Source organism: Passer montanus, unplaced genomic scaffold (assembly GCF_014805655.1).
Source record: "Passer montanus isolate IOZ18808 unplaced genomic scaffold, ASM1480565v1 scaffold5, whole genome shotgun sequence".
Classification (NCBI taxonomy): domain Eukaryota; kingdom Metazoa; phylum Chordata; class Aves; order Passeriformes; family Passeridae; genus Passer; species Passer montanus.
The window spans coordinates 9,158,611-9,184,284 of NW_024369929.1; the positions used below are offsets into that span (position 1 = coordinate 9,158,611).

The 25,674-nt window shown below is 39.5% G+C and overlaps 1 protein-coding gene across 1 annotated transcript in view; it reads left to right on the forward strand.

The window, feature by feature from the left end:
- The window catches only part of EFL1 (elongation factor like GTPase 1), a 63,059-nt gene extending 55,288 nt beyond the window's left edge, over positions 1-7,771 (forward strand). The window contains exon 19 of the mRNA XM_039723458.1: positions 7,226-7,771. Coding sequence (XP_039579392.1) covers positions 7,226-7,414 — 189 coding nt within the window. The 3' untranslated portion in view covers positions 7,415-7,771. The remainder of the gene's footprint in view (positions 1-7,225) is intronic.
- Positions 7,772-25,674: the final 17,903 nt, after the last annotated feature.

Below are 25,674 nucleotides of genomic sequence, written 5' to 3' on the forward strand. Positions count from 1 at the left end.
CAGCCCCAAGGGATGGAGCAATACGTATATCGAGGTCTGTCTTGTCAGATACTCCTTTTCTATTAATTTATTCTGGCATGCTTATGCAATTTATTCCTGCCTGTAAAGGACAGCACCAAGTAACCATTAGTGGGAGCTTTCAATTTAGTCCAGCTTAAAAAAACCTTATTTTAAAAGTTAGGCAAATGTTAGGTGTGTTGGGTTTATTTGGCAGTACTTTCTTAGATTTTCAATATAAACTTTCTTATTTAATTGTTAGTTTAAAATATTTAACTTTGTGATAATTATGAACTAGTTGTATTTTTTAAACTTTGAATTAATAATACACCTTCAGTTAATTTATGTTTCTGTTTGACCCTGTTTTTTTTGTTCTCAATTCTCTGCAGTTAAATCTTTTACTCAGTCATGTTATTTTATCTTAATCATAAGGTTTTGAACAAGAAGGTATTTGTGATTGCACAATCCTTAGAATAATTGAACTCTCATCCCATTTGGGAAATCTGTGTTGAAAGTGAAAAAAATATGTAAAAAATGCATATGGCTCTATTCAGATGCCGATGGAATTTTCAGCAAGAATTGTCAAAGACATCTACTAGTTGTAAAGTTGTGAAATGTATAAATTCCTGTTAAATCACATCTTTTCAATTGCATGTAGATTAACTATTTAAACATACTTTTCTTCTTGAGGGGGCATGAGTGAACTGTAAACACATTTAATCAGAATTCTTTGTCATTATCCCTTCTGAGTAGAATAGTGCCTAGAACGTGCCTCAGGGCTCTGCAGAAAGGTAAGAGAAGGGCTGTGTGTAATAACTGCTAGGAATATGAGACTTCTGAATGTGGAAGTTTTATATTCTGAATTTTAATTCATGCTTTTTGAATTGTAAGTCATTTTATAGCTTGGAAGATGGGGCTTAATATAGAAGTTGCTGGATGAGATTGTTAGGCTTGCATTAAACAGGAAGCAGGCTGAGGTAATGAGAGACAATCTATTCTATGTTTGAACTGTAATTTTACATACATTATTGCACCAGTGACAGTTTGGGCACATAAATGGATTCGAGGAGTAACCTGGAACCTTTCAAATATAAAAAGCTCATTGTTTTGGCAGGAACATCTGAAGCTAATTGAAACAGTAAATAAGAGTGGTAGGGGTGTGGCTTTAATTCTCTTTCTCAATACATGTTTCTTAAGTAATAGGAAAAAATGCAGCAGTAGAGCCACACATCTTTTTTTATTTCCACTTACCAAATTCCCATTAACAGCTCCTGGCTGGAGTCAGGGGTAAAGTTTAGCTGTCACCGTTTGAGACACAAACAAGGATGATGCTCTTGAGCCAAAATAAACTTGTATGAGTTTATTTTATAGCTTACTGTGTAAATGTTCATTATTACAATATTTCTTGGAAGAGGAGTTCTTGTATCTAACCAGGCATTTTTAGACTTTGGCAGTCCCCATTATATTGTGAGTGGAGGCTCTGAATTGTGGGATAGTTTTGGGTGCTTCTTTTATTTGCAGAGTATCCACACACCCAGTACACTCAGGTAGGGTATTCTCTGTTCTGCTTCTGTGGAAGCACACTGCCAGTACCTTGAATTTGCTTGTGCCTAGTGCAGAACCACTTGTGCAGCATTACCCAGCATATTACATATGGTTTTCTTGAAAAATAGTAGGTAACTGTCCACATGCACCTCTGTGTTCTTTGTTTCTCAGAGCTACTTCAGACCTCTCAGACGTGCATGTCAGCTGTACCTTTCTCAGTTGCATAGTCTGTGTTTGTCATTACTAGGTGATGGACACCATTTGAAGTGTAAATGCTCTCGAAATACCTTTCTACCATCAAATTTTCAAAGGTAGAAAGCATTCTGATCCACTGGAGTCCATATCATCTTTGAAATTATTCATAACAGTATTTTGACTTTTTTTGTTTCTTTTAACACAAGAAAGAACTTCTGGCATAATGTTTTTCCTGGCTTGCTGATTGCTGCTGTGCCCAGTCACACTGAATTTAGTATTTCTTGGGATTCCTTACTGAGCAGTTCACAAAGGCCATAATGTTGCTTGCTGGTCTTAAAATCTCCATCGGACTCTTTCTATTCATGGTCCAGCTAAGGCATTTTCCACATTGATGATATTTGGCTCAAAAGAGATTTTCTATTTTCATCAGACAGTAAGGACCAGTAGGGGAGATGCTACCAGGAGCATGGCTGTGTTCCCAAATCTGCCTGACCTTTTGGGTGAACTAGGCAGATCCCTTCTGTTTGCTTCTGGTGCTTCTCTCAACCTTGTTTTGCATAATTAGGCTGCCTTAGGCAGAAACTGTTTCTTACCATCATTTTGTGAAATAGACTAGACAATGGGACCAGGATCACTATTGGAGCCATCTGGGTGACACTGAAATGCAAATAATAAATCATCCTCAAAATAAGCCTTAAAATTCCAAGTCCTCTTGAATTGCAAGTGGTCTGCTCTAACTCATGTCTTACTGAAAAGCTTGATTAGCTTATATAATCATTTGGAGGATTAGTACACTCTATCATTTATCAGTATTGACACAGGATGCTCATAGTATTTCTATTTCTATTGATTATTATTACAGGTATTCAGATTATGTCTCTCACAGAGATACAAGCATTTATAGCTTGAATAATTAATGTGTTGTTGTTAAGCTAAAGGAGAGTGACATCTGTTTTGCCTGTGCTACTCTGCATGCTCCTACTGCTAAACAAGTCTTAGACTTCATTGTTTGGGTGTGTTGGTTTGAATAGTTGTTATATTTAATGAAACATCTTGCTTTAGAATGTTTTTTTCTTCTAAAGAATGCTCTTCACTTACAATATTTGAAGTAATCTATTCACTTCTTTTGAAATACCTAATCCCAGCTGACTATGAACAGTTTTATTTATACCTAGTGTGGGTCCTGCAGTGAGTGATGGGACACACACACTTCATGTATTTGACTGGGAGTTTTTATTTTTCTCTTAAGCATAATCGAATTCTACAGGTGTGCTTATAGTCATACTTTAAACAAATTATATCACCCAAGACTTCTAGAAAATAAATCAATGAAGATTAATTTAAAATGTTGCTTAATTTCAATGCTTCTTTAATAGGAACATTTCCATCACTTAGGCATTGTGTTTGCAGTAACAGATTTAAGAACTGTATCAGCTGCTGTGCACTGATTCGTTTTCCTGTGTTGCATTTTATATGGGCTCATTTAGAGAAGATGCTTGTTTTCTAATAGAATAAATGCTAGTCCAGTGATCCACTGCACGGAGCTCAATTTATAGTTCACTTTTTAAAATAAATGTCTTTCAGAAGAGCCTTGCAGATGTAAAGAAATACTCAGTTGTGTTCAGGAGGAAGCACTTTGTTGTGTACACTTGAAGGAGTCATTGTCTGTGTGCTGGGCTGTTTGCAGTTAAGGCTGATGTTGTCTCTGTCAGAGAATTTTGATTAATAAATAAGCACAGGCCACTGGTTAGTTCATGCTGTTAAAAATAAAAATTCCCAAGTCCTAGAAAAATTCCTGGAGAAAAGGTGTGCTGAATTTTCTAGTTACCATATCATGCACAGTATAGTGATATTTGAAAATGTGCTTCATCATAATGCTAACAATACCGTAATTTCATTGGTTTTATAGATTCTTATTCCTAATGTTAGTGCCTCTTGACATCTTCTGTCTGTTAAACTTGGGGCATAATATTTGGCTGTGGTAATTTTCTTTTTCCCCCTGCTTAGTGGTTCCCAGACACAATACACTGGCAGAGAGAGAGAGGCAGACCTTTGATAGAAGGTTAACTGAATTGCTTCAGTCCCTTAAAGATTTTTCATCTGTGGAAGGCATATTATTTTGAATGCCCAGTTCTCTTTTGATTGAAGTTATATTTGTTGAGGAATGTAACTTTTTATAAAAGTGTTGTCAATATGCTATCACATTTCTGATTTTGAGGGGAGTCTTAGGCTATATGTTTTAGTTTTGTGCTGAAAAAGTAGTATATGGAAACATTTAAATAATTTTAAATTACAAGTGACATGCAGCATAGAATAAGTAATGTTTCTAGGCATCTGTTCTGCTTTGAGCCTGTGGATTTTTCAGGATCCAAAGTAAATGCCCTCTGTGAAATAACTATACCATATTCCAGAAGGAATGGTCCATTTAGAAACTAATTCATCACTGAGGGCTTCATCCAGACAAAAACTCAATTCCTGTTACAAATTCCAGAACCATCCCTGTGTGGTTCCCATGAATACAAACAATAGCTCAGGACCTAAAAAGCTTCTTAGCTTGATTCCAGGAAACCCAGACCCACCATTCTGACAGTTCCCATTGTAAGGAAATTGATGACAATGCTTTGGGACCATTCTCCTTTTGCATGCTTGCACTGTATTAACAGAGCAGGAGAATGATGGATTCCACCTGCTGTGAACATTTGCCTTGATGCATTAATGTGATATGAATAAAGAGGAACAGTCTGGTTTGTGCCTTTGCCTTCACTTGTAGAATCAGAACTTTCAAAAAAGAAAAACTTCCTACTTTTTTGTTTGGGTCACTGTCTCAGTCATGCCCCTGTGTGTCATAATAGGGTTAGTGACTTCTTAAAGGTGATGGCCTAGGTTCCTCTTTCCCATTGCTTACCACGGCATGGTAACACATCTGCTGATTATTCAGTCTTTTATAGTGTATCTTCATTATTTAGGTAGGTGTAGTCCTGTAACAGGAATTTTCTGATGCCACCAGATCTTGCTCTAGAAGCAGTGTGTAGTGGCTGAATTATTTAGACAGGTTGATAAGCCAAGCTACTCCTGAGGTAGTTCTTTGAAACCTAATTAACCTCTTTACTGCACTGCTCTGCATCATGTAGCAGTACAAGGTTCACTCAGGATTCTGTAACCCTGTGCTGAAATAGCTTTACCCTTGCTGGCTAATAAATACTGAATAGTACATTTAAACCTGCTGTTTTGCTGACTTCCCTTAGACCTTGTGAAGCATAAAGAATTCTTGTCAGTGGAAGAAATATCCAGTGCAAAACTTCAGTAGAGCAAGTCTTTCATCAATTATTGAAAGAGCCATTCTGTCAAACCTGGGGATTTTCTTAAACATCCATCACTACAGTATCTAAATATTTACAGGTAGATTAGATCTGTAAGTTCAATTTTGTATACTTTTAGACTCCTCTGTTATATTCATTCTTCAAGAACCGCTGGCTCACTGCTTCTCTCTGGGCATAATTTCTGAATGTTACATTTCTTGCCAATTATAAAAAGGCATCAAAGGGCATAGTAACTCTCTTTAACTTGCCAGTTTGTAGCTGTAGAACCTCCCTCAGTAGTACAGTCTGAAGCAAATCCATTGAGCATCAATCACCTTTTCTTCTTCATCTGTTCTTAGACTTGGAAATTTTTGTTTGCTCAGCTCTTCAGGCAGATCATGAAAGGGGAAGTCCCTTGCAGCTTTACCTCATTAAGATGTTCAGGATGAGAATCACAACAGCTTTATCAAGTCAGCATGAAATCTTCACTGCCCTTTCTCTGTATTTCTGGTGCACAGAGTAAGAGTGAACCTTTCAAACTCTCATCGAGTGGGGACCATTCTTTTTTTTATTGATGTAGGCTATCAAGGAATCACCTTTAATTTTCTGTGCATTGGCTAGAAGGCCCTGTGCAAGGCATCAGAGTGGGTATGACTCACGCAGATTCTTTTGTGGTTAGACAGTACATACGTGTATGGTGAAAAATAAACACAGAAAAATTTGGAAAGCTGAGTTTCAGACTGTTTATTTCTGAGCTCTACATGCTTTTGGTTTTCAGCCAGACAACCCCGTGCATAGTCATTTCCCATGTAAATAATTGAGATTGGCTGTCATTTTCAGCACAAGTAATGCCTACTTAATTTAGTCTGTGCATGTGCTTAACTGTAGCAAACCAAAAATGTTTCTGTTGGTTTAGCTTTACATCCCATTTTTGCAAGATTGAACCTACAGTATTGCCTAATACAAATTGGGCTGCCATAGTCATTCTCCTAACTCCCCATAAAGTGTAATTTGTGTGGTTGTGTTGGAAGTTATTTAACAAGAGGTATTAAATTAGGACTCCACAATTGTCAGTGTTTCTGGGGAAAACCATCCATCTTCAGTCATCATTTTTTAATTCCTCTTCTTGTTTGTTTGAGTAACCTGAGCTTTAGGTTGTTTTACATAGGTTGAACTACCATATGGCAATTTAAAGGATTTGTCAGAAGAAAAAGTTTGCAATGGTAGAAAAGGCTTACAGCATTAAGCTAAAATTGGTAATTTAGGAAAATTTGTTCTCTCCTTGTCAGTTATTAGTGCTAATATTTCAGATATTATTATAGAGTAATGTGCTCAGTTGTTACAACTGTTGTGGTTCTTGCAGTAACTAATACTTGTCTGGACTGCCTTTTCCATGAGCATTTTGTTTAAGGAATGAGTACATTATTAACTTTGGGGTTTTTTTTAGAAAAAACATATTACCTGTAACTGTATCTTGTGAGGAAATCTACAATCAAGTAAAATTAGTATTTTTGAAATCTGTAGATCTTCTAGAACGCTATATGGTCAATTCCATCCCTTCCCAATTTTTGTGTTTGGGGTTTTCTGTAATACCCTCTATGGTGGTCCCACAAGTGTGGGGTATATAGGATGAGCTGGAAATAAAGGCATGTCCAGTTTTTGTCTGATCGTGTTAGATCTAAAATCTGTTCTAGAGGAGGGCTACAAAGCTGCAAGAACAGCTCTGCTAAATATGTTAGAACCAGAAACAGTGATTTTTAAACCATCTGCCCAACTCGGGATTGGGATTGGAAAACATAGGGCACAGAAATGAGCAGAAGTCTTCAGTTCTGATAAATTCTAATACAACTGTTGTGCGATAATATTCTAAATAAGGAGTTCTCTCTTAAAAGTTGAGAATTTTCTGAGCATTATTTAGCACTGTTTGCTGATGGGCAGTTGAAATTGCTTTTAGAAAAAACTGTGCAGATAATTGCAGCTGAATTTCAAAAGTTATTTGTGGGCTTCTTAGGGCAAGAGCTGCAGAGTGTGTCTCAACTCTTGTTTTCAGCTTCCATAGCTAATTGCAGGCTTTACAGACAACTTCATTGGCTCTACTTTGGTTTCTGTGCTTCAACAGTTGATGACTTGAATTATGCTAATAAACTTGTGTACTACATTACTCTTTTTTTGTTTATTTCCTTTTGTAGATCATTGCAAGTGACCCTTTCTGGGTGCCAACGACTGAGGAGGAATATTTGCACTTTGGGGAGAAGGCAGACTCGGAGAACCAGGCCCGCAAGTACATGAATGCAGTGAGAAAGAGAAAGGGGCTCTATGTGGAAGAAAAAATCGTGGAGCACGCTGAGAAGCAAAGAACTCTGAGCAGAAATAAGTAGCTGTGTCTGCCTCCTTTCTCTCCTGACACAGCTAAGTGTGGGTGGAGTATTTTGTATGCAGCAGATGCAAAATTTCATCTGGACTTTGTTCTTTGATACCATTTTTCTTACATGCTTTGTCTGTGGCTTATGTTTTAATAAACTTAAGCCTTTCCAACTTTTGTACAGAGAAAATAGTTTATTTATTGAAATAAAATAGAAGTGTATTCACTGCAATTGGTCTCAATTTTTAAAATTTAATTCCCTATTGAACGTCCTGTCACAAGGATTAGGAACTCCCAATTCAGTTTGTTTCTGATTTGTCATATTAAGAGCTGGTTAGCTAGCTTCTTGCAAATAAACCATGCACTGAATTTAGCTCTTTAATGCTTTTGACTATTTTTTAAATTAATTTCTGTAATGTATTTGTTTCTTACCCATACCTTTCATAGTTACCTGTATGTAAATAGATGCAAGCCTATTAGGAATTTCTATACTATTTGTTTTACTTCATTCCTCATGTAAGCAGTTATTTAAAGCAGTAATATATTTCCTTTAAATCAGAGGGCAAAAATAGCATATGTGGAAGACAGCACTTCAAAAAGCTGAGCAAGATTTGTCTTGTTTTCCCTCCTTGGAACACACCTTTCTAAAAACTTCAGTTTCCACAGACTAGGTGAGGGGGGTGAGTATCTCCAGTATAAATTAGAAACTGGACATCAATTTTCTTCCCATACTTTATGCAGGAAGTAAAGTACATTGTACTTGAAAACTCTGGAAGTAAAACAGCACTCTTGATTAGAGAGGGCTTCCTCAAATATATCTGTCTGAAATATTTTTTCGTATTTAAACCTAGTGCCAGACAAGTGCCATTTACAGATGGGACTAGAAGCTTGCAGGTCTGCTTAAAACCTCCCACAGTGTGACTTGGCAGCAGAACTCGAATTGGGAGCTCAAGTGACTTCTCCTGGCCCTGATCATACCAACCTAAATTATTCAGGGAAGGTATCTGATAGTTTTGCTTCTTCTATTAGGCTTTCTCCTTTCTAAATTCAGTTTGGTTCATAATGCTATGTAATTTTTTCTGTGCTTCTTGCTAGTTTCCTTTGGAAGCAGAAACAGAAGAGCACGGAGAGGAGAGGATGTGAATGAGCTGGACTATTTTGTCAGCACCATTTTTTAAATGCATAGTTTGAATTCTCACATAGCTTGTGATTCATTTTGGTTCTTGTTCATACCAGATTGCCTGTGAAAACCCAAGAGTTGAAATTAGGCAAGAGAGTGTAGTTTTCTTTGTTGCATCATGTATAGGAGAGGGACAGTCATGAAAACAGGGATAAGAGCTTTTTAGTACCTGTTCTAATGTTGGCACATTTTCCTTTGGTATAAAATGTTTTGAAATTGGTCCTTGGAGTAGAACCTCTTATTTTAAACCAACATAGATATGTTGGGATAGTGATAAAAAGTGTATACTTTCATATTGTGTTACTCTTCACCAGTTTTCCTTCTCAGATGTGCAGTATCTGTGATGTGCTGCTTCAGTACAGCCCTGAGAAGGAAAACACCTTTAAACCAACATAGGTATGTTGGGATAGTGATAAAAAGTGTGTACTTTTCATATTGTGTTACTCTTTACCAGTTTTCCTTCTCAAATGTGCAGTATCTGTGATGTGCTGCTTCAGTACAGCCCTGAGAAGGAAAACACTTCCAGTAATAACATGAGTTGTCTGTGTAGGCTTTGCTCATCTTACTAGTGTTGAGACAAATAGTTTACATGCAAGATAAAATATTTACATGTAAATACCAATTTGATTTAGCAGCGTGTCTGAAGTTTGGTCTCCTATCTACTTGATGTGGCTTAGTCATATCCTCTGTTGTGAGTGTGGGCTTTTTGATTTGTTTTGTGCTACTTTGGATCTACTCAAAAGTAGATAAGATAAAAATTAGTATTTATTTTTATAGCATCTATTAATAAATGGAAAAGGTTTTGTTTTTTTACAGCTGCATCATTCCATGGTCATAAAACTCCTGCAAACCATGACTAACGGGAGGAAGAAATAGATACCATGAAATAGTGTGGTTTGGGCTGTTTGACAGATATTTTCTATTTCAACAGATGCTGTTTTCCTACAGGAACTTTATTTATTTATTTAGTTGTTAGTTTATCCTTTCTTCCCCTCATCCCTCCTCCTTAATTTCCTATTTTAGCAGAGATCCAACTGTATAACACCCAACTGGGTCTTTAGAGGAATATTTTTATTATCATCTTACTTCTTTTTACTGAAACTGCTTATCTTTGTAAAGATTTGCTGATTCTGGAGTTTGAACCAAACCAAAAAAAAAAAAAAAGGCAAAATTCAGTGGTGTTTTCCTGTTAGCATTTTCATGGCCTTGTAAAAGCCTTGTCCTTCACCCTTAGAAAGTGGCATGTCTGACTGTTCTCCAGTGAGACATCTGGATGCATTTTTTCTCCCAGAAAAGCTAGTAGTGTAAAAGGGTAACAAGAAATAATAATTTGCCCAGGCAGCAAAAATAAAAGTTTAGTCAGAAGCCCTGCATGTCCTACGTGTTCACACAGGTTTGCTACCCCCTGAAGAAGAGGGGAATTCAGTGCTGTTACAAGGTTTGTTTTGTGAAGTGGCCACTGAGCACAGCTAAAACCTACATCTTCTCAGGTGGAATTACAAATGGAAGGCAGATTGTTCACCATCACCAGTTCAGTGCTGGCTTTTTCCCATCTGTGGAGAGCTCTTTCCAGATTTTTTCATATGGTTCTTTTACACTGTAATAAGGAAGGTAATGAATAAATCACTGTTATATCACTGCTTTCAGAATGATTTATGCCAGTGTGAACTGCTACCCTGGAGTATTTTGTCTCTTTTTTTTTTTCTTTTTGCTGTATCAGAGGCCTCAGAGTTAGAGACAAGCCTTAAGAAACTTCTGGGCTTTAGTGATGATTCTGTGACAGTTACGTGGTTCATTGTGCCCTCTGCCATATTTTCATGAAAACAGTAATTCTGGTTTATCACTTTCTTAAAATATAAGAAAAAGCCCACACTGTTTATCTAAAAAGGTGGCTGTGGAGTAAGCAACAGGCTTTTCAGAGGGGGTAGTACAAAATAATCCCTGGCCTTTTTAAACTCAGTGTGATATTTTTATGGCATTTGGAAAACAACATCCAGTGGTCTTTTCATTATAAGATTCAATAAAATAGTTTGGAGTGGCCATCATGCAAGGCTGCCTAAATGCTGTCTTTGTGGACCTGTAAGAAGGTTGATCATAAGGAAGAGACATTTAATTATGCTTTAAAGGGCCTTGACAAAGTCCATGACAGCTTCAGGAATTCTAATCCTTTGCTGCATCTGAAGGCAGTGTATCTTTTTGGCTAGACTTATCTCCTGAACACTCTGAGATATTATTCCTGCTTTGTTCAAAGGGGAGGATGCAAAGTCAAGGTCAGTCATGTGGGAGTAGAGACTAAGATGAAAAAAATCCCTCAAGAAATTTTTATGTCAGGACTTATACAGCCGTATAGTAGTGGTTTTTGGTTGCCTCTAATACATGTGTGTGACTGTAAGTCCTGATTTTTTTTCTTAAATCTTTCTAAGGCTGCTTTAAATGATGATTTTATAACAATCAGCCTAATTTCAAAGGCTGGTTCATTTGCTGGAGGATACAGATACATCAAAAGCCGACTGGTGCTGAAATACAGTAGCAGGCATGCTATGGAGCGTTTTCTGCCTTTCATCTCTTGTCTTGTGGTAGCATTTACCTTGAGGAGATCAAGAGCAGGGCTCCTCAGTAGGAGAGCCTGGCAGTGCTGCTGTGAGTGACTGGCACAGGAGCTGTGTAAGCAGCAGCTGAGGCTGCGCTTCCCCGGAGACTCGGCACAGAGTGCTCATGACAAGTGCTGCTGCCACTGCTCTGAGCACTGAAAGCTGATCCTATTTATGAATCCGTGTCTTCTCCTTGTAATGTTGCTGTCTTGCAGTATGAACAGCTTAGGAAGGTTATTTTAAATTAACCTTCCTGTGTTAAAACAATGTCTAGTCTGTTCCTATCACATCCAACATTGTAAGCATCAAGGCCAGCGAGTAGTTCGACTGCAGCTGGTGTGAAAGGGGAAGGCTGGAAGAGTAATGTAAAAATGTTGTGGAAAAAAACCCATCAGACTTGCATAGATGCCTTTATAGGAACTGTTTTCATTGCATAATGAGATTGCTTTGTGCTCTAGAAGTGGTCAATAATAGATAATGTGCAAGTGTGCTCCATGGAAGATAGGCTGCCTTGGCAGGCAGAGTGTATTACCAGTCAGAGCAGCCCTTCTGTGTAGCCTTGCTTGTGCAAAGGACTGTGTGAAGAAACAAGCCTCTGTCTCCTTTGCTGTCCTGTAATTTCAATAAAAAGACTGTGGCAGGCTCATCATTTTGGGAGCTCATTGGAAGGGAGCTGTGCATTCCTAGCAGCAGCAATTCCCTGGCAGTTCACTGACTTCAGAAAGCAGCTCTAAATAACCTTTTTAATCCCATTTCTGCCAGGACCTCCCACTGAATCATGGCTTCTGTTGAGTCTTGTTGCTGGGACAGGTGGAGCCTGAAGAGCTGAATGGAAGTGTATTTTGCAGGATTGGTGTTCTGAGATCCACTGGGGATGCACTTCTGAGACTGCCTGAAGGTGGGAGACCCAACATCATGAAATTACAGAGCTTACTCTTTCTCAAGTAAAAGAATATTGTAAGGGATATTCCTTAATTTTTCTTCTTTTTTTGTGGTTTTTGGTTGAGCACCCCAGAGCACATGAAGAAGCCTCTGCTAATGTGGGCTGGCAGTTTGGGCTGTAGAAAATGGGAGTACATTAACCATCCTGCTCTCTGATAGCTGTCACTTGTACTTGAGCTTATCAGCATCATTTCTTCCAAAGAGAAGATAATAAAACTGTGATTAACATCACTGTGTCACAGTTACTTAACTGTGTAGACAAAGAGTTGGTGGCTGACAAGCTGAGCTCTGCTTTTCCTCTGGAGCTTGCAGGCAGCACATTTCTCTGGTCAGAAAGAATTAAGTTATTCATTTCTTCTTAGGTGACTAAACAAAAGTAAAACAGCTGCATCTTCTAAATATGTCTGAAAGGTTTCCTTGCTTTTGTGTATAAACAGATTTAATATTGATAGGAGTTAGGACTTGAGCAGTGTTGTTGTCATGTTATGTGTGAATCACTCTGAGACAATCAAAAAAGAGCCGCATTGCCCAGTCCGTGCTGTGGGGTTGTGTTTGCCCCCAGAGTGTCCTGTGAGCAGGCAGCCCCAGGAGCACAGGGCCAGAGGAGCTGGAGGTGGATATTAACCTAAACCTCAGCTTGTAAGGAGCAAAGGAGCTGTTCAGTGAAGGAAGTCACTGAGCAGGTGACAGAGACACTGCAGAGTATGAAAATCACATGCAGATGTCAGAGACACCCTTCAGTGAGCCAGGGCTGCTGTGGCAATGGATAGATAAAGGAATGTATATCCCTCCCTTTGCTGCCCATTCCATGGAAGTGCCCTTGGTAATACAGCAGAGCCTTTGGTTCTTAGGACTTTCACAGATTTTTTTAGGGCTTTTACAGAATTGTAGAACCAGAATCTCATTTTGTGTAATGTGATGTTTATGTGACTGCAGTTGAATCCTGTTTGATTTCTGCCAGATGAGGATCTGGGTTTTGTGCCACTTTCATTTTGTTCTTGACTTAAAAGGTGACAGGTATCTGTGATAATTGTTGCTGAGCCCTTTTTCCTCCTAGGTTTGTTACTGGAGAGCAGAAATACATCTGCAGACTTGTGAGTGCATCTATAAATAGCAGGCTACTGTACATAAGATTGTTACTGTTGCCAGCCCTGTGTTTTTATGACAAATCTTGTGATACTTTGTTTTTCCTAAAAACCACACGTCTTGTATTTCATCAGAATCTTGGTTTTCATTTAAAAAAAAGTTTCCCGTTTGATGTTGGCACCAAATTAGAGAAAAACATGAAAATGTTTGCAGCTTCACCATGATGGCAGAAAAAACAAATACATACAAGAACCCCCAAATATAGTATTTTACTTTAAAAACAACAAACAAAAAATCCCAAACCATCAAGTAAATGAAAGACCAGTGGTTTTGAGGGACAGACTCTTAATGTCTGTGTTGTGGTCTTTTACTGTAACTGTAAAAATGACTTTTGTAATACTTTTTATAAAGTGGTGGTGTGTTTTTTTCATTGCAGATAAGCTTCTTGCAAAATCCTTATTGAAAAAGAAAAGAAGTTGCATCCTTTGGAAACATTGGTCACTTCATAAAACAAAGAGCTGCTAATTGTCCCTGAACAGATGCCTTTTTCCCTAGATCTGATTCTGGATCTGAGTCTGCATGATCCAAAGCAGAAGGGCTGGAGGCTGACAGTAAATCTGCTAAAATATCGAGCGGTTGTGGAGGGAAGTGCCAGTCTTGATTCTTCCCTCTTTGCTCAATGTAAGCTGAGTTACCCCTGCTTTTCATCAGGGAAAATGTTTGAGGAAAAATGTGTTCTGTTTTCATTTTTAGACCTTGGATTTCACTTTTTGAAGATTTTCTCATGATACAGCCCTCCCTTAGCCCCCAGTCTGACTCAGCAAACCAGTGTGTGTGCTGTGCTTTTCCTAGAGAAGTCTCAAGTCATCACTTCCTTCAAGTGCTCAGGCTGAATCTGTGGGTCTGGGCAAGGGATACCAGATGGGACTGCAAACTGAACTGGAGCTCTCCTCCTCTCACCCACTCCTGTGAATTGACCACTCTTCTTTTCACAGAAAGATTAAATGTTTAAGTCTTGCATAACATAATTATTCAGCACTCCAACAAAAGGGAGAAAAATGGCAAGTTGTTGTGCTTGATATTTCAGATGTAAAAATCAATTTGAAATTACTCCAGATCAAATTTAATCATTTTGAATAAGTAATGAAAGGGCAAAAAAAGTCATTGAATAAGCTTTTCACTCTGCTTTTGTTGACAATAAATGCTGTTGCAGATGAAGCAGTTATCAGGGCTGAAGAGAGAAACATGATTACTGGATAAATGCACAAACTTCACTTTTGAGAATTGTGCAAACAGAGGTAAGATTAGAAGAGAAAATAAGAATTTGGTAAGTTCAAAGGCCTTTTTGCTACAAGAAACATTATTTTGGAAAGGTTAATGGAGTTGTTGCAGAGGGGGTTAGCAGAAATAATGATTATCTGATACTTAAAAGATTGAAATTTTGCAACATTTGTTAATTTTGAAATCAAAAGATATTTTCCGTTACTTTGAGCTGTGTTGGGTTGATGTTGTTATACTCTAAAAAGCTTCTTTTTGGAGTTATAGCAAAGTGAGGGAAGCTGGTTTATATTCTATCCCTTTTACTCCATGGATTTAACCAGATCTTACTAATTATAGGTATATTTTCAATGCAGAGATGGGGGCTTCCTCTGTTGTTCTATGTTTCCTTTTCTGATGGTGCTGTGTCAAACTTCTTGGTGATGATACTCATCACTGACTTCCAGTGACACTCTCAAAGAGCATGCTGCTTTTCTCTGGAGATATAAAAACGGGGGAGACCATCCCAGGAACTCACCAAGTCAGTAAAAAATGCATTTTCTCTTCTCATTCTACCCTGAGAAATATCTTTCTGAACACTGCATATTTTACTGTACAATGTTTAAAAACGAAATGAGTACTTGGGGAAGTGCATGATTTGTGAGTGGTGTAGCAGTGGAGGAGCTGGTGGCAGAATCTGGGGTGTTTTTTCTGTGCTGATTGCTCAGGGATGTATTATATTATCTAATCAGAAGTCATTACCGGTCTGTGCAGCATTAATTCATGCAGCCTTCCATACATACCCTGAGTTTGGTCCCTCAGGGCAGGATGGTTCTCTAATGGATCACATTCCCCAGATCAGCTGATAGGGCTGCAGCACTGCCCTCACCCACACAGATGGGCTGCAGAGTGAGCTCACATTCAGCTACCCGGGGAAGAAGTCCCACACTGATTTTCTACACTCACATCCCAGCTAAAGAAACAACCTTCGGTTTTCTTTGTTTGTTCAAAAGAAAATAAAAATAAATAATGCTGGTGTTCTAGAAGACACACCAGAATTTTGTAGATGATGGTTGCCTCATGATGGTTGTTCTTCCAGCACACCCATATTAGTAGTGGAAAGACCTGATTTTACAAACTCAGGATTTCTGTGCTGGGGTATGTGATGGCTTCAGGTGGGCTCGGTGTGAAGTGTGTCTGGCACTGAGCACTCACCCTCAACTCAGTGTGCCATGGAGTCTTTGCCAGGCAGAAGTGTTGGAGTTCTGGGACAGGGCAAACAGAAGGAGCATGAAGGTTGCTGCTAAGAAAATATGGGGGTTCAGATTTCATTGATGTATATAAAAAGAAAGAAATAAGTTAATAATTCCTTTTTTTAAGAAGGATATTTTGAATACTGAGAAACTCTCCACAGCTGTAAGTTGCATTTAAATCACCCAGCGGAAGCACTGATCTATATTCATGTAAATGTGTTTTGATGTCCTCTTAAAAGTTTAAATGAAACACCCACGTCCAGGAAGCTGCTTCCCTCATGTGGGAGCACAATTGCAATTCTTCCTTAAATGTACTGGTAGGACATCTTTTTCACTTCAGAAGCACTGAACTTTGGCAATTTATATTTATTTGAGATGAAAGAGGCAAGCTAACAACTTGACACCACTTCTAAATAAGAGGAGACCTTGGTTACAAATTCATTTTAAGCTTACTTAATTTTTGATGAATTGCTCATTCCTTTTGCAGATGATTAGCAGCACTCTCTGTTCTGCAAAGACAGATTTTCTTTTTACCACAGCACAGCAACTTCTACCCCCCATATCCACAGTAAAATGCTGCAGAAGGTAGAACAATAAAAATGTGGATGTCTTCTCAGATAGTATAAACTTGTGTAATTTTCCTGTCTTGGTAGCTAACATTAGTTAGCCAGTGTTGCAGCTCTTGTAGGTCAGGGAAGTTTAAGTATTTATTCTAGTTGAGGGTCTTAGGGGGATTTTATTCTTGGTCTTGAGCAGCCTGTAGAATTTCAGTGCAGGGAAAAGCTGTGTATTAAACCTTACCTGAAAGGTCAAAGACAAACTCCTTTTTTAATGAGCTCCTTTATTTAGTTCTGTGTAGGTATCAGTGCTTCTATTCAAAATTAAACCAGGTTTTTTATTCACATGTGTGTATTGAATTTTCTATGTAATATTTTAGCGGGGGGAAAAGACCCTTGCAGAGTAAGCTTTTTCATGAGTGAAGCTCAGAACAAAATCTACAGCACTGTGCTGTATTACCTTGGGAAAGTGTTGCCTCTGTGGCTTTTATCTGATGCTCAGCTTAGGCTTTACATGTAGGTCTGTTTGATTATTGCCCCCTGGAGCAGATAAGTGCAAGCAATGATCTCACTCCGTTGTTACGATAATTCCTCTTTGGGGATTCTGACCTTCTTCATATTTCAGTGACATCATCCTTTTTGCAGACTGTAAATCACTAGTGTTGACTCCTGACCTTGCTAATGAAACCTGCAGAAATACAGTATGGAATAACAGAATGCTTATATTGATATTGTGGGATGTGTAGCTAGCTTTTAGCTGCTCAAAACTACTTTTTAAAGGTAGTAAACTTGGATCATTAGAGATAAACTTGAATATATAACCTTGAATAATCATTTTTTGTTCCTAACATGTCTGTTCTGTGCCAACCCATGTACTATGCACATGTGCATCTACCTCAGATGTAACTTCAGTGTTTTCTTTGAATTCTGTGATATAAATACCTTTATTAATTAGCCTGAAACACAATAGCAAAGGAAAACACTTTTCCACAGTGACCAATTTTGAAATTGCAGAAATACTAAAAAATAGACATACCAATTTAGCCACAGCAAAATGACCTTAATTCATAGAAAAGGCCAATTTCTCATGAACCAACAAAGACAATTTTCTCATTTAACACAGCAGGGTTTTAGTGGATGCAAAATTGCTTTCAAAATACCTCAGAATGGTGCCTATCAGTTTCTCCAGTAAATACCTTCATGTGGCATCCAGGGTGCTGCAGGGGGGGCAAGATTGTGGGAGCTGCAAAGAGGCCAAAGAATTGAATATTCTTGCCATGGTTTATTGCTGGATTGAAGCAGAGAAAGCCTCCTTGCTTTGTCAGTCCTTCCATGTGTTGACTTTTCTGCATTTTACCTTTTGAGCAGTCCAGGTCTTCTATGTTATTGGTATTAATTTTTAAAGCCTCATATAATGGCATTAAAAATCAGGTTTTCACCTGACTTGTGTGTCTGAGATCAGTTTGTGTACAGTCACTTCCACTGTTTCTCCTGCATGGTTGGACAGTTTCCTGTTATGTTTGTGTGGCTTTTCACATGCAACAAGAAAAGTTCCTAAGATGATAGGATTGCAAACTACACACACTGGATAATTTGGAAGCTAGTTGGAAGGATGCAGAAATTACTTTTTATTGGTTTTTATTTTAGGCTAGCACATATCTTTTTTGGCTTGTTAATGTGGTCTGTGTCCTATCCTAAACTAAAGGACTAAGGGACAAAAATTGAAGCTGCTTGGCAATAGCTGTCAATGTATATACAGTGATATACAAATACAATTTCTGTGAAGCTCCTGTCTCTGGGGTGTGTTTGCACAGGAAAATCATAATTTCACAAGCCCTGCACTTGTAATTGCTAATCACAATTTTAATAATTGCATCTCCCCTTTGAGTCATGTGTCAGCTCCAGGTCCCCAGTGGTGTCATAAATGTTTTAAAAAACTTGACTGGAGTAGAAAAATCCAAGTGAAAGAGATGTGGTTTTGTCCCTTCCTCTTCCCCTTCCCTCCCTCTTTTCCTCTTTGCCCATTCTCCTTTGTTCCTTGTTTTCTTGGGAAGCTCCATAGCCGTAAAGTATTAATCAAAAAACCAGCAAGATTGCATGTGCCAGTGTACCCTGTACTTATTTCTTTTCAGTACTCTCACCAAGTTAAAACTAACCTGAAATAATCATTCTACCATTTTTATTTTTAATGTCATTATTTCTGTTTGTTGTTCTGTGGGACATATTTGCCTCTTTTAACTTCTTTTTATGTTTTTTTAAGGAAATACTGATAACAGCCTATCTTTGTCTAAAAAAACTGAAAGAAACTGATTTTTTTTTCCCTCCTAAGTTGACATTTCCGCTCAGAATTACATTTCACCTCATAGATATATTTAAAATTATCTGGGAAGTTTGTCTTTGTTTTCTTTGTGTTCAGAATTATGTGCTGTAGACAGTGACTTCAGGGCCTCTTAGAGCTGCAATCAGAAGGCAAATGGGAGAGAAATATTCTGGAAAAGGAACCAGACTGGAGTCTGTTGTGCTCTTTATGTACTTTCCAGCTGGTTTTGCTTCTAACGTTCAGTATTCCTCATGGGACACTGATGCAAATCTGCATTCACGTTTTTCCCCTCTTTGTGTATAACAGCACAAGACCCTAAAGTAAAGCAGTGATTTGCAGTATTAGGAAATGAGGCTCGGTGTCCCTGTCCCCAGTGTGAACGTGCACATTTAAATATGAATGAAAGTGGGCCAGAACCCCCTTGAAGCCTGGAGTTGATGCACAGACTGCCTGTTCTTTCCGGTTTAAGTACTGTACTTTTTTTTTCCCTTTGCTGAACAACAGCTACCATATGGGCTGAGCTTCAGCCAGTCAACTGCTAAATTACAAACACTCTTTTGACTGTAAATTGAATGGAAAAGGATGTCAGTTATCGCTTTCCTCCCGTGGCCACACCACAAGAGCACCTGCAGTAAAAAACTGGCATTCATGCTCTGAAAGGCACCACATGCTGCTATTGTGAGCTGAACAGGATCTAACCTTGGCTTTGCTTACCCTGTTCCTATCGCAGCAAGGAGATGGCAGAGATAAGAGCCTCACTTCTGAATGTGAATTCACTCAGAGACATGTCCCAGCACTTATCCATCCTATTTTGCTTCCACTAAAGGAAGTAAAAATCTACTTAGGAAGATGGCTATCTGTGCTATCCTTCAGAGAGCCGTCTTTGACTTGGGCACGTGTTTACCATATTGATTTTGAAGTTTGTTATGAAATTACAAGTGCTCTCTCTCTGAAAGTTCCTCACTGTGACCAGTTCAGCTCACTCCCAGGATTACCTGGTGTCCAGGTAGAATGCCAGAACAAAACTACTCTGGTTTCTCACCTGAGCAGAGATGGTCTGGAACAGGAGCATCCCTCCCTGCCCAGGGCACACTGGCACCATGAACAGCACCAGTGTGTGCAAGGAGAGTTTGAGCAGGGAGAAAGAAAGTGCTGATGTCTGGAGCAGTGCACTGGGCAGTCCAGTACAGGAGACAGCTGCTGGGCCAGGAGAGGTTCCTGTGCTGGGACATGTGTCCTGACACGAAATGTGGCAGCTGAGCAAGGCTGCAGCTGCTGCTGGCAGGGGCCTGCCAGCCCTGGGGTTCCAGGAGGGCCAGGGAAAGTCCATCATCTGCTGTGTCCATTAACTCTTCCTAGACAGGTAAATGTCATTACTGAACCAGCCCTAATGGTTATTCGCTCTGTGATTTAAAATTATTGGGAAGAACGGGCAGTTTAATAATGCAGTTTAATAATTAGGGTATTTCCTTACATCTCCTGGAGGCTACAGCTGCATGACTGGCTAAAGAATTAGTGTTTCTGTTCAGCTCCCCAGTTATGGGGATAATGTTAAATGCATTATCTAGCTGTCTTATGGCTTTTGCTCAAAGAATCCTTAAAGTTCAGCACCTACAAACATAAACCCCACTCTTGAGTCACTAAGGGCAGTCATTAGGTCAAGGCTCAGTGTAGTGAAAAAAGTATTACAGTGCTAAAGAATGTATGGGGTAACCAAATAACATTCACAGTGTTAATTTACAGGTTTTTGGAGGTTGGAGGCCTTGAGCATTTCTGCCAATGTTAAAACCCACAATGCTTGAACACATGCAAATCATTCTAGCATTAAGCTAGCTTTGTGATTCTGGTAATTATTTGGTAGCTTATAATGTAAGAGATCATGTATTTTTATATATCATAATCTGTAGTTGCCCTTCTCCCCAGAAGTGCGTGAAAGATGCTATTGCTGTTTGAATAGTCTCAAAACCAAGATGGTGATGTTGAAAAGTTGTTTTTAGAGCATATTCTATATCTTTGGAGGTTTTTAAAATGCTTTCTTTTGAGCTAGTAGATGACATCTTATGTAATGAATACCATCAGATGTTTCATCCTTGGTTCATCCCCTAGCTCTGGGCCACCTTTTAGTATTCATGCTTATTATGACTACTTTAACATTATAATATGTTTATTAAGCTTAAATTAAATGTCATTTATGCTGTTTTTTGGATATCCATTGGTGCCCTTTTTGCCTACCATCTGTGCAGTGCTGCAGATTAACAGCCCACATTCCCATTACCTGTAACATTTTTGAATGTTTAGCCTTCATTCTTTCTTTGTTTCTGATTAGAACAGTTTTGTACATAAATCAGGCATATGTGTAATATTTGTTAATTTTTAATATAAGGGGTTTTTGTGTGATTCAAAAAAAGACTGGGGAGATGCTGCATAGCTGTTTCCCAGTCAAGGTTGCGCCTTGTTTCTTGCCTTGATGAGCTGTTTTTTCATAACTTTCCTAGATTCTTAAAAAAAAATATGGGATGTCTTCTAGGAAAGCAAGTCCAGGTTTGGGAGAGATACATTAATTTTAAGCAGCATGTCCATTGCTGGCTTTTCAGCATTTTCTTCCTGACAGCCTCCCCATGGATATCTCCAAAATGTCTTGAGTGACAAAATTCCAGTTGATTTTTCTTTACTTTCCATGTCTGTGTGGAAATTCCAGATAAATTGTTGCAAAGTTGTCTTCAGGGTTCACCTACATGGTAAACACCAGAGCATGGACATCAGAGCAGGGAACTGGGGAAAAGAGGTACAGGATGCTGCAGAGGCAAATGAGGACAGGAGAGTGTGAAAAAGTTAGTGTGAGCTTATTCTGAATTTGCTTTTACTGAGAGGTATTTTGGAGTTCTCAAAAATTGGGTTTTATGTGTCATGTGTGGCCATCACTTGCCTTAAGTCAAGCAGCTGGTTTTTTATCCTGTTTTTCTGTCTCTTGCTAGCTCTGTGCTTGGTATGGGCCATCTTGCTGCAATCCTTGTGCTTTGGATGTGCCAGTTGTGTAAACAGAGAGTGGGGATAGGTGTAGCTTCCTCTGGGCTGAAAGTGCTGCTGACAGCAGAGAAAGAGTTGGGCTGAAGTAACTTCTTTTCGTTAGAATAAAAATCTGAAAATAAAGGTCTGAACTGCATCTGGAGGTAAGCTGACTGTTTCTTTCAAACTCTCAAGTATGGATCCTTCCTCCTTCCCTCCCCAGAATTCAAGAAAATATGATTTGTCTTTGAAAATGGATGGGTCGAGGTTTTTTTTTTTAAAGCAAATATTTTTAAATGGGTGGTTTCTTTGGTATGCTGAAAGAAAACAAATACATTCAAAAGGGCTGAGACTTTAACCCCAGGGAAGTGCTAAAGGAGAGCCAGACAAATTCCTGTGCTGACTCCACAGCCCTTGGAGTGGCAGGTTCAGCACCGTTTGCTCAGTGCCACCAGAGCCATCACAAGGCTCTCTGGGCTTTTTCCAGGGCTGTTCTGAGCAGCAGAGCCTGTCTGAGCTGGAATCAGAACACCCTGATTCAGGCTCTGCTCCACAGGAGGGGAAAAGCCAAGCTTCTGACAAGTTACACCTATGCCAGCAGCTCCCACAAGGCTTTGCTTTTGCTTCTGCTTGCTTTCAGGGAGGCTTTTCCTGCCTTTCAGTCGTCAGCCCTTGAACATTTTTCCTCTCTGACCTCTCCCAAACACCCCCAGCCACCCCAGGGGATTTTAGCAAGTTAGTGAGCAGCCTGCAAGGGCCCCTTGCCAGGCAAACCCTCTGGCATTTTAACCAGATGTTACCTACATCTCCCTGCTCACAATAAGTGTTTCTTTCTTTGTTTTCTTAAGTGTAAAATACAGAAGTGGAAGAAACACTAAACAATTAATGAAATAATTTGTATTTAGTCTCTGCTTTGTACTGTGCAGCTTGTGTTGTCTTTAACTTAGTGCTTTAAATAGGCTTATATAGCTTTTCTTAAAAAACACCTAGCCTTGGAAGGAATAAAAGAGGTGGCTATGGTGGCATGGGAGGCTCGAAATTTCCATGGTTCCTATTATGACATCATTCTTTCCTCAAATCTCTTCCCTCTGTGTTTACAATATTTCTCCTGACTGCTGAGAAGAAAAGTTTCCAAGGGCTCAAGGTTTTTTTTCAGCAGCACCCAGAAGTCTGGCACCTTACCCTAACCTTGTAAGTCTGCAAAACTGGCCTGGAAATTAAATGGAAACAGATTCTCTCTTGGGAGTCCAGCTCCCTCCTACTCCTGATTGGTCCAGAAACACTGTGAGAACAGACAGATTTTCTAGCAGTATCCTGGCACTTTCTTACCCATTTCTGGCCAAAACCAGAAAGTGTTAAATTAAAAAAAAAAAATATATATATATATATAGGAAGAGGGAGGAGAGTAAAGTACTGTATATTTTTAAAACACAAATCTCATCTGAGTTTTGAGACGAGAGTTTTGGGTCAGTTATTTTGTCTGACTGGTTCATCTACCCCCTCTCCTAACCCCTATGTTTACTGCAGAGCTTTGTGGTTTCCTTCCTCTGGTGCCCTTGGTTATCTGCCTTGGCACAGGGCCTGGGTTCTGCTTCCCCTCCTCCCTGCACACCTTGTGTCCCCAGCCACTGCATCCTGCAAAGGCAAGTCTTGGCTCTTCACACTTCATTTTTTGTGATTTGCAGCTACTCGGGGTGCCCTTTGCAGGCTCTTGTGCTCAGCCCTCGCTGCTTTGCCTTCAGCTTGGCCCGTGGTTTTTGGTTTCCTCCCTTTTTTGTTGTTTTTTGTTTTTATGGCTGCTCTGAAGTGCTCAGAGAGCTGCTGACAGCCCATGGAAAACGCAGCAAACATTCCACACAGACCACTTGCTTGCCTTTACCATCCTTTCCTGTGCCATGTTCATTTTTATTGGGGATAGTTGAGAAACCAGGACTTTCAGGCTTTGGCTGATCTGCCTGTGCTGCTTTCAGACAGCATGCAGGTCTGGACCTACCTGCTCTTGCTGCAGCAGAGGCCAGCTGGAGCAGCATTTCTGCTGCATCTAGCCCAGCCTTTTAGTCCTGTGGCTGCTTCCACTGGTTCCTCATCAGCATCTTGCTCTAGTCCAACTGCTTCCAGCTTTCCCTGGTTCTCGTTTTCTCCCCAGGTTATCTAGACAGCTAATCCCTCTCTTTAAGTTCCGCTGCTTCATTTTTATGATTCCTGCTGGCTCTTTGTTCCTTTTGTCCCTTGTTTTGCGAGCTCTGGCAGCAAAGCCTCAGATATTTCAACACTCAGACGATTGAGGATTTTACCTGCTAGATAAGTAATGATTTTGTAGGGAGGTGAGGGGGCATCTAACATGAGCATGGCTTGGTACTTGCCCAGCTCCTCAGCCTGTCAGTGCTGCACCACCTCTAGGTAGTGTTAAGCACTTTACTGTAAACCACAGTTAAAGGATTTTGCAGCTCAGAAAAAGGTGGTGTGAAAAGTTGCCCCTGCCCTATCTCGGGCTGCCTTGTGTGACAAGCCAGGAGAGAGGGCTTCTTTCCTTACTAAGGAATTTCAGAAACTCGTCTTTAATTAGGAAGTTTTGCTAAGTTCTCTTCAGTTGCAGTTGTCATAAGCAGCTCAGTGTGGCCTCAGGCAAAGACAGCATGTGAACAACAGAGCCCATCTCTTTTCAAATCCTCCCAAATACCCTGGGAGGCCGTTCTCAAGAGCTTGCTCAGCATGTCTTGAGTAGGGTGAAGTCAGCAATCTCGAAGTTTTGCCCCTGATTTCTGGAACCACACCAGCTGCAGGTATGTCTGGATGCTTGTTTGGGCCATGCAGCTGTGAATCCCTGAGGTACCTTGCTTTGAGGTGCAGAGATGTCCCTTTATGTCACTTCCATGTTAGCACAAAAATAGCCTGAAGCACAAGAAGCCAGTGTCAAGGTGCACTGGCAATGATTTCAGAAGTAATTTTCAAAATGAGGAATACTTCTTTTTGAGAGCCAGTGGGTCCTTTAGATAACAAACTCAGAACCAGGTGGCTGCCTCTGCATTTATTTCTACCTCACAATATCTTCTTCATGTGCTGGAATGCTGCTCTTCAGATCTTTACTGCAATGGTAGAACTTCGTGATTCCGTCATTAATAACTGTATTGGATTTTATTTTGAAAATGTTTTCTGTATGTGCTGCCATCTCTCAGATTTTATTCCAAAATAGTTTTAAGGATTGCAACCCCTGCAGGAGTCCCTACAAATCTTGTGACTGGATCTCATGACAACATCCTCTTCAATGTTGTTGATTAATCTTTGTTCTCTTGAAGGTTAGGAGGTTTGCACAAATAAGAAAGCCCTCTCTATTACTCAATAACCAGCCCAACTTACATCCTGACACTTCAGTGGAAAATCAGACTCTTGTGGGCCAGAAGAATCTAACCGTGTTACCAAAGGCGTTATGCAAGACTAAATGAAGTTTCATTTTCTTCAGACTATTCAACTCTCTGCATAATTCACATAGTATTTTAATCATCTTTTGAAGAGTCCTTACTTTGTGAAAGGTCAGAAGTAGCCTAAAAATAGTTACTATCATCTGATGGCTGCCTTGCTGGATATGAGCCTTGATTCCCAGTGGACAAGATTTTCACGTCACAAACCCAGAGTTATCCTGGCAGCAATTAGCATCCTTGCAGACGGGCTGGTACAGAAATGCAAAGCTTCACTCTGAGCTCCTTGCTTGCAGAAAGTGCTATTTATATGGAAAGCTCTTTGGGGCAGGGACTGTCTCGTGTTCTCAATGCTTCATACAACTGAATCTTGAATTGGTTGAGGCCTGAAGGCACAAATGTAATTCCAAGAATAGTATGATTGAATGGCTGTGGAGACTGAGCAACTTTCTCAGTTCTAGACATGACGTCAGAACAAGATTGAGGTGGAAGTGGGAGAACTTGTGCTGTGCAGGGTATCTGCTCTTTGGATGGGAACAGGACTTCATTCTCTGGGCTTGTCAATGGCTCTCTGTTAGTGAGTACTCCCAGTTCACTTCAGCTTTAAGATCTCTCTGAGTACAGAAATTGCTCTTAAAATCTCACAACAGTCTATTTCCTTTTTTTAA